This window comes from Brachyistius frenatus, unplaced genomic scaffold, assembly GCF_029030835.1.
Source record: "Brachyistius frenatus isolate BFR_SWC_R1_liver_20210118 unplaced genomic scaffold, ASM2903083v1 Contig_139, whole genome shotgun sequence".
Lineage (NCBI taxonomy): Eukaryota > Metazoa > Chordata > Actinopteri > Embiotocidae > Brachyistius > Brachyistius frenatus.
In genome coordinates this window covers 900,363-909,915 of record NW_027210738.1, presented here as the reverse complement: position 1 = coordinate 909,915, position 9,553 = coordinate 900,363, and the positions used below count along the sequence as shown (strand labels likewise).

Sequence of the window (9,553 nt, the reverse complement as noted above, 5' to 3'; positions counted from 1 at the left end):
TCTTTGTTTTTTCCCCCTTGCTGGAACATTTCTTTTAAGATATATCTTGCATAATAAGCAAAGGATTTCAAATGTAAAGATAAGCCTCTATTCAAAATACAGATTTACTGGGAAAAAATTTACAAAAATGTATGCAGACAATTGTTTTTGCAAATTCTCCCAAATTGTGTCTCCATGAACCCAAAGGCAACCTAAACCTGCAAATCAAAGACGTCTTTGTTCCCTACAGTTGCGCTTTTTGCATGTCAGAGATGTGTATCAGTCCACACTATGATCATACGGGCGTCAGCCTCTTCTCAGTAACTTTTTGTGTCACTTCCTGACAAAAAGAAAACAGACACAACGCTGCCCTCTTGTGTTCTGATGCCGTCATTGACAGCCAAACAGAAATGAAGCTCCATCTGCATCCACATTGACTCACCCACGACCAAAACTGTTGTTCCCCCCCCCCCCGGTTTTTAGTCGACACTAAAAACAAGTCTTTTATTTCCTTTATGATTTATAATACACATCGTTATTAATATATACAGTCAGTGCAACATCCTGTACGTTAATAAACTGCTGATCAGCAGCTGGGATTGTTCTTTGGTGATCGCTAAGGATCGGTTTGGTAAAACTTCCTCGTGGCTCTCCACCTCCACTTCTAGTGTCCGCACACAGATCCACGGCTGGAAAGAGGAAAAACAGGAATTAAATAAAAAATAAAAATAAAAAAAAGACTCCATGTTTTAAAGGGAAATGCGCGTTTGTTTCTCACCCTTGAGGCTGGCAGGGAAGGTCGTCGGCACAGGGGCAGTGGTCGCGGGGCCCCTCCTGGTCCCAGGCCAGCATGTCCATCAGCAGGTTGGGGTGGTTCATGCAGGACTCGCCTTTACCGGGTCTGGGGTTACACACCGGGAACAAAAGCTCTGGTGGCAGAAGCAAGAGAGGGGGGGAAAATAGAGAACTGCTATTAAAATAAGATAAGATAAGATAAGATAAGATAAGATAAGATAAGATAAGACTTTATTAATCCCACAGTGGGGAAATGTAGTCATTATAGCAGCATAGAAACACAGTTAGGAAAAAAGTGCACACAATAAGAAAAAAATTACAAATATGTATACAATAAAATAAGACAGACTAAAATAAGTTTTTTAGAGAAAGTAAAATCAATGAAAAAATACACACACACACACAAATGATACATAATAAATAAATAAATACATCTTGGGATTAACTGACCGGTTCAGCTCTTGATAGAAATTGAAAAACGACAAGTAGAAAGACTTCGTCAGAGAGTCAGGTTTAGTCCCCGAACATTAAGACTAGTCTCTCCACAGATGTTCAGTTTACTTCGGTGTCGGGCTACGTCTAATTCCTGGGGGTTTGGAAGAGGCTACAAACTGAATTACTAACACAACAAAGAACTACTTTTAATCAAAACCGGGTTCAAATAAATAGTATTTGGTCTCACTATGGTTTACATGTTGTTGTTTTTTTAAATCTTTCAATCAAATATACTGTGTAAATGTTTGACTTTAGTCAGAAAACAAAGCCCCTACGTCCTCTAGTAAAATAAAATGGTCAATGAAACAGAATATGCAATGTATGAAGGTAATAATTTGTCAAAATAAATCATATAAAATATCATAAAAATAAAGAAAAATGAAAGAAAAAATAATAAATAAAATCACTTTGACTAGCATTTACATTTAATCGCAAAAAAAATGCACCTCATTTCGTTCTACGATTAATCTGTCCATGCGGTTAGGTTTGGATTTATTTATTTACGTTTCGAGGTATTTGCCTGAGAGATTTTTTTTTTTTGCCTTAAATAAATAAATAAAATTCATAGATAACACTTTTAACTGAGACAGTTTAAAAGCAAAATGCTGACAGTTAAAATGGGGGAGAAAAAAAGTTGTCCTTGTCTGCGTTGTAAGTACGACCACTAGAGGTCAGTAAGAAGAAACACTGTTAAAATATCATTTAAAAAAAAACAACAACACTAATTTAATTCAAAATGGCAGCGCGAACAATTGAGACAATTGAAAGCAGCTAAACAACGGCTACATTTGAATAGATATAAATATCATAATTGAATACAGTATAGACGATTAAAGACATTCAAGAAAATAGATTAATGGGGGAAAAAAAATACAACTTGTATGAAGGACAAGAAAAAAAAAAGGAAAAAAACGTGGAAGCGGAGCTTGATTTAATATATACGCAGCGCTGCGGGATGTGTTTGAGTCCGTATGATATATAAATATAAACGCGGACGGTTTTTAAAGTCACTCCCTCTCGTCTCACCTCGTTGGAAGGCGCAGCAGAGGTCCGGCCTGCAGTCGCTCTGCCCCTGACAGATGCTTCCCTCCGTCCCTTCGGTGGCGCCGACGGTACACTGACCCCAAACGCACATCTGGTCCGAGCAGCACTCCTCGTCCTTCGTGCAGGGCTGCGTGGGGAAAACCGCGCACACGGCAAAACGTGTCAGAGATGAAACTTTCCCTGGCAGATTGTGGATGGCAATCACTCCACTTCCAGGCATATTCATCCCGTCATTTTTCTTTTTTTGTGGCAATACGCAAATGTGGGAAATATGGCATAAAACGTTGGTACTAGCGAAATAAGGAGGCGGCTACTCCCCCCCAAAAATTGGTGCGTCTTAATATTGTTCAAAAATGTCAAGCCCCGTAAACACGGCTGCTACGTCGGAAACGATCTTTACCGTACCATCATAGTAAAGTTGTTGCTCCCTTTTTATTTTTTGGCCACTTTAGGAGGGGGGGGGGGTTGTCAATTGCAAATATTTACACATTCAACAGGCATTTACATTGAATGAAAATCGGACCTCAAATCGCTTTATTAATTAACATTTCGGTTGTTGTTGTTTTTTTAGCTCTTAGTTTGGTCTCTACCGACTCCCAGTAGAGAAAAGGTGTGCCTTTTTTCTCCAGCAGTTAAAACGCTCCCGTCTTCACCAGATAACTTTTCGACGCCAAGCAGATAGCACACAGTCGGTTTATCGGCGCTTTACCGGCTGGAAAAACCAGCTGCTTATTCCAAACGACAAAAGCAGCGGGGTTATTTATCCAAAAACAAACCCCTGCTGAAAGACGCTAAAGTGTTCAACGTCGGAAAACGGCGGCGTTCGGTCCTAATTTCCCAGGTGGGGTTCCTCGCCATTGGCGCTACCGAATAATCCCAAACAGGCGACGCTGACTGATGCCCACCATGTCTGTTGGTATGCAGGGGAAGCACTTGGAGTTCTCTATCTCATACAGGCAGTATTTCAGGTCACCACAGTCCTCGTCCACCACGCACTCCTGTCGGAGATGAGAGGGAAACAACAGTTACAGCGAGCAACGGAGCACAGAGTTAAAAGAAAAAAAACAGAAATCGACTCTGAAATACAAGTAGGTCAAATTCGACTGTCGCGCACCGAGAATTGAATAATTCTCAATTTAAAAGAGAAAAATATATAATAATAATATTTCTGAGGATGGCGCCGCACCATCAAGAAACACTGCACACACCAAATATATCTATACTTGCTCTTATGTGTGTTATTTCCCTGTATTATGAATTCACAGTGTTTCTATAGTTGCGTTTCTGCCAGCCCGATCCGTCTCCATGGAAACTGTGTGATGGACAGCATTTACTGACGTCTAAACCGAAACGGAAGGTCTTTAGTCTCTTTCTGTCCTTAACACCTGATTTCTAACCACCAGCAAGTTGGAAAAACATTTCTTGAGCAAAAGTGGAAAAGGATGGTTTTATTGCCGCATTTTATTCATGTGCTCCTTCCAGTGTGACACCTTGTTTGAGACTAAAACGCAAATGTTTAGATCTCTTAATCCCTCCGAACTGAGCTGGAAATACACAAACGTGTAGTTAAATCGCGTTTGTTTGGTCAGTTATCTGCAGGATCGCCAAATAACATCAGGCAACGAAACGTCAAAATGAGCTGCAGAGTACGTTACAAACTGCGTTTTTAAGGAATCTAACTCTTTCATGGTGTACACCCCCCCCCCCTCTGCCCCCGGTGACCCTCACCCCCCTCTGTTATAAATTTGCATATCTTTCAGCTCATCAGACATTTGAGGTTTAGTTTGAATCTTTTCCAGCGGTCGGAGGAAACGGCGTCTGCCAAGAACAGCACCAGCTGTTTGTTTTTTTTCTGTTGAGTCTTTATCTGTGTGTGTGTGTGTGTGTGTGTGTGTGTGTGTGTGTGTGTGTGTGTGTGTGTGTGTGTGTGTGTGTGTGTGTGTGTGTGTGTGTGTGTGTGTGTGTGTGTGTGTGTGTGTGCTGTGTTGGATATCTCCCTGAAACAGGCCGGCTGCACTGTGTGAGTCAGAAACACTGATCTGCTCGCCATTAAACACTCGTGATGGCAGACAGTCGAGTCTCGGTGCTGCGTCGCTGCTAGAAAGTAAATTATTTAAAATACAGCAAGGGGTCACTGAAAATGAAGGCGCCTATGGGGTGACACTTCCTGTTAAAAGAGAGTTTTTTCTTCCCACTGCTGGAGGTTTTTCTTCCTGTTAAGAGGTCGTTTTTCCGTCCCTCTGTCAGATGTTACTTCCTGTTAAAAGGGAGGGTTTTTTTCTTCACCTCTGTCGAAGGTTTTTCTTCCTGTTAAAAATACGTTTTTCCTTTCCAATGTTGGAAGTTTTTCTTTCTGTTAAAAGGGAGTTTCTACGTCTCTCTGTCGGATGCTACTTCCTGTTAAAAGTGAGTTTTTACGTCCCTCTGTCGGATGCTACTTCCTGTTAAAAGGGAGTTTTTACGTCTCTCTGTCGGATGCTACTTCCTGTTAAAAGGGAGTTTTTACGTCCCTCTGTCGGGTGCTACTTCCTGTTAAAAGGGAGTTTTTACGTCTCTCTCTGTCGGATGCTACTTCCTGTTAAAAGTGAGTTTTTACGTCCCTCTGTCGGATGCTACTTCCTGTTAAAAGGGAGTTTTTACGTCCCTCTGTCGGGTGCTACTTCCTGTTAAAAGGGAGTTTTTACGTCCCTCTGTCGGATGCTACTTCCTGTTAAAAGGGAGTTTTTACGTCCCTCTGTCGGGTGCTACTTCCTGTTAAAAGGGAGTTTTTACGTCCCTCTGTCGGATGCTACTTCCTGTTAAAAGGGAGTTTTTACGTCCCTCTGTCGGGTGCTACTTCCTGTTAAAAGGGAGTTTTTACGTCCCTCTGTCGGGTGCTATTTCCTGTTAAAAAGGAGTTTTTACGTCCCTCTGTCGGAGGTTTTTCTCCCTGAAAGGGGAGTTTTTTTGCTCCTAGCTTGTATACGTGGGGTCTTGAAATAAACTGTGCTGTGATTTGGCGCTAAATAAATGAAACTGAATTGAACACCTCCAGGCTCTCGGTAAATCTCCCTTTATACCACTCAGTCTCACCTCAGACAGACTCTCCCCTCACTGTTAACACTCTCAAATCAATCTTGGACTTCCAGCTCTCCTTGGAAATAACATGGAAAATAAGCTAAAAGAAAATTCAACTTTTCATTCTCCTTTTTTGCTGAAGTGAATATACAAAGAAACAGAAATGTTTCCTCTCCGTGTGCGTTTGTCAGGCGATATTATTGAGGCCGCGGAAGCCCACTGGAAACTTCAAATAGAAACCTCCCTATTCACCACTTATCTTGATCATTTCCAGATGATCCCAGCTGGTATTCATCTCACGGGCCCAGTAGCAACTTCTAAAAAAAAACATTTTCCTCAAATTACCTTCACAAAAAAAAAAAAAAAAAAGCGGGGGAGAGGAAACGGTAATGACTTCATTTAAACATCCAGGCAATGCTGGCCAAAGTAAACCATTAACTTGCTATAAAATAGACTCGACAGAACGTAATCCACATTTTTAGCTTGTAGATTGTTCAATTTGATGCAGTTAACAATGCTCTATAACCGTGACATAAATAACTCAGATTTGTCATAAAACTTACTGAACGCTGCATTTTTGAGACCTGAGCTTGTGGCTGGTCATCCGGTTTCATCCAACTACATTCAACCGACTTTTAGCTGGGATTGATTTCTATCGTTTTGGCTGTAATCCATCGGTGAGGCTGCAAATGATGGGAAAATAATCACTTCTATTATGGCGTGTTCACGGCTGAATCCAGATGAGGGCAGCATCGAGCTAACGGGACGGTCAATATATACGTTTGATGGTTCAGACACTCAGCTAATCTGAAACATACGTAAATAACTGATAAAATAGTAAATAACAAACAGAGGCAACAGTCCTATATTTAATTCCAACCAATCTGTCTTTTTACTGTCTTTTAAAAGTGATGCCCAAAAAGGTAAAACACATTAAAAGTTATTTCCATAAAATGCACCTCTCTGCTGTGTTTTAATGTTTAACAATGCAGTTTGTGCTAGATTTAATATTATTGGATATTTAACTGCACTTATTTGCACTCCGTTTGTGCACAACAGTAAAGAGTCTCATAACTTTTTCATCTCATGTTGTGTTTACCTAAGTTTTATGGCCATCATTATGCTGTAACAGCATCACGTAAATAATCCTAAAGTGATATATAATCGCTTAAATCTTCCACTCCCATAAGTCCTATTGAAATTGATTCAATCATTTAAAAAGCATTCACACTTCCACCAAATGTTTCCCATTTTTATCCTACATGTTTTTTCCATCTTCAAATTTGCTCAAAATGTTTCGTGGTTATTTCCTCTAACCCAAAACTTCACTGTGACTTCATGCAGGAGGAGATATTTCTTCAACCCGCCTGGCCTGCAGACTTCCTTGCCTTCCCCGGCATTTTTTTTTTTTTTCCAGCCGGCAGCTCTATTAACATAAACCACCATCTGTGCAGCTGCCAGGAAAGCAACAAAAAAAAACAAAAAAAGATTAAAACCACCCTTGTAAAAGTTGAAATGGCAAAACAGGCGGCGGGGCGGCAAAAAAATGTCGACTTTAATCTGAGCTGTTTGCTAAAACTATGAAAAGTATAGAGTAGGACTAATTGCTGGATGAGCTCATCCTGTATAAAAACGCAGAGTCGGGACAATGCAGCTACAGTTTGAGAGAGCGCTCCGCCTCGCCATCTCTTTCCTGGAGACGTCCAATATTTACAAAACTGAAGGGAACATTTTCATGTGAAAAAAACAAAACATGGAGAAGCAGCATTGTTGTTTTTTTACGCTCCACATGTCAGGAACAAAGTCCCAGAAACCTGCAGGTCTGCAGCAACTCTCAGCACCTTTTAAATCAAACTTAAAAGACTTTTTTCTTTCTTTGCCTTTTGAGGATCTTGATTCATGTCTTGCACTTCACTGCAATTTATTTCAGTTTAGTTTAGTTTAGTTTAGCTCAGCTCAGCTTAGTTTAGTTTAGTTTAGTTTAGTTTAGTTCAATTCAATTCAATTCAATTCAATTCAATTCAATTCAATTCAGTTCAATTAATTAAATGAAATTCAGTTCAGTTTAATTCAGTTCAGTTCAGTTTAGTTTAGTTCAATTAATTAAATTATATTAAATTCAGTTCAGTTTAATTCAATTCAATTCAATTCAATTCAATTCAATTCAATTCAATTCAATTCAATTCAATTCAATTCAATTCAATTCAATTCAGTTTAGTTCAGTTCAGTTTAATTCAACTCAGTTTAATTCAATTCTCTTTATTGGCACGATGTTTGGGTTAAACACGTTGCCCAAAGCATAAATTCTTACATAAATACAAGTTGTGATAGAACATAAATGATAAAACCTTTGCATTCAGCTTGTCTATATAGCGTCTTTTATTTATTACCAGTATTATTGTGATTCGAACTGTCGGTTGTGATTTGAACTGTTCAAACATCATGCTGTTTGATGTCTGTTTTTATTAATAATCATAACCTACGAAAGGTGCGACGCAAAACAAACTTTACCGACTCACTTACTTTGCTATTCGGAGACCAAACAGGGGAAAACGAAAGGACTCACGTGATTGACACTGTTCCACTGGCCGGAGATCTCCATGTGGACGTGTGAGAGACGAGTTTGTCCTGTCCTGTTGTTCGTTTCCTGAACAGCAAAGACAATGACACATTGCATCAGACCACAAAAGGAAAAGCAGCCATTTCCTTTTGTGTGTGTTTTATTCTTGTAAGAAGTAAAAGATTTTTTTTTAAAACACCTAAAAAAAACAAATCTGTGTTTGTAACATATGCATCACAACCCTACAGCTTAAGTCCAAACCCACTGTGTTTACTTTGCAACTACATTTCTGAATAAATAATCTCTGTATGAATGGGTTTTCTTTGTTGTTATTTTTACTTTTGTTTTTCTTACCTCGTCAGTTCCGTCCAGGACGTGAACCTCTCCGTCTCCGTTCTTTATCATCCTCTCCGTCTCGTTGTGGTAGTTAGGAAGCAGATCCAGCAAGCCTGAATATGATTTTGCACTCTCAGTAGTTATCTGGGGAATTGAATATTCTGGTTATACATTCATAAATCAATTTCAATTGTAAAAAGTATGAGTACAAAAAGTTTAAACAAGCCAGGACAGTTTGATGATTTGCAGCCTGATTTATTTCTTGTATTACATAAAGTAAAGGGAACCTTCCCGTAGCTCATGCGCGATGAAAACCAGATGCTCGTCTGAGACATCAACAGACAAAAAAATAACAGACTGTAAATTAAGGAAGGTTTCCAGGAGTCTCATCGGATGCCACAGTTAAACTGGTAGTTTCCAGTCGCAGAGATTAAGGTTTTTCTGAACCAAAAAATTGCCTTTAAACATATTAAACTGTCTGGAAATGATCACTTTGAGCAACAGCTATCATGATGAATGATATATACAGTATTTAACAGGATTGTGTGTCAGACTTTAAAGCAGACATGGAAACTCTGAGTGCTGCTGCAACACATACCTAAAGCAGCCTAGTCGAAACTAAGCCCAGACAATCAAACGTGACATCATCCACGCAGACTCTGATCTTTATCCATTAAAAAAAAAATACCAATAAATGTATGGGAAAACGATTTTATACTTCTTCTTTTTTTTACTTTTTTTAAAAATTATTATTATTATTATTGAAGTTCTCTGTCACTGAATGGATCAAATATATAACGCAGACCTGGTCCACCGCCTCCTCCAGTATGTGCTGGGTGTCCTCCATCAGCTCCTCCACCTCCCGGAACATGTCGTTCAGGCTGACCGGGCCCCGCTCCAGGGCGTCCCGCAGGATCACCGCCGTGCCGCCGCCCGTCGCCCACCCCAACAACAGCCAACAACTCAGGAGCACCGACGGCAGCAGCGCGTTACCGGACATCTTCCCTCGTTCTCTTCCTCGCAGACTGTCCGTCTTGTCTGTCTGAGCAACAGCAGCAGCGAGAGCGGTGTGACGCACAGCTGCACACAGCTGGATCCGTTTTATTTGGAAAGTATGAGGTGGGGGGTGGGGTGGGGGGGGGGAGGGTTATTAACTGGAGGTTTTAATGGCGTGGAAAAAGGTTCACAACGCGTTTGAGGGAAGTAAATGTCCAAATTATACGACTTGTTATGGAGGGGGGGGGGGGGCCTCTAAAAACAAACGTAAATGCGAAGTGTTGCTCAGTA

At 40.3% G+C, this 9,553-nt stretch overlaps 1 protein-coding gene across 1 annotated transcript; it reads right to left on the bottom strand.

The window, feature by feature from the left end:
- Positions 1 to 446: 446 nt before the first annotated feature.
- Positions 447 to 9,344, bottom strand: dkk3b (dickkopf WNT signaling pathway inhibitor 3b). Its single transcript, XM_069715201.1, has 7 exons — positions 9,072 to 9,344; positions 8,285 to 8,410; positions 7,937 to 8,017; positions 3,219 to 3,311; positions 2,296 to 2,440; positions 758 to 908; positions 447 to 668 (listed from the first exon to the last, which is right to left on the bottom strand). The coding sequence occupies exons 1-7, from the start codon at positions 9,264 to 9,266 to the stop codon at positions 644 to 646; spliced, it is 816 nt and encodes a 271-aa protein (XP_069571302.1). The 5' UTR covers positions 9,267 to 9,344; the 3' UTR covers positions 447 to 643.
- Between the last annotated feature and the right edge of the window lie 209 nt (positions 9,345 to 9,553).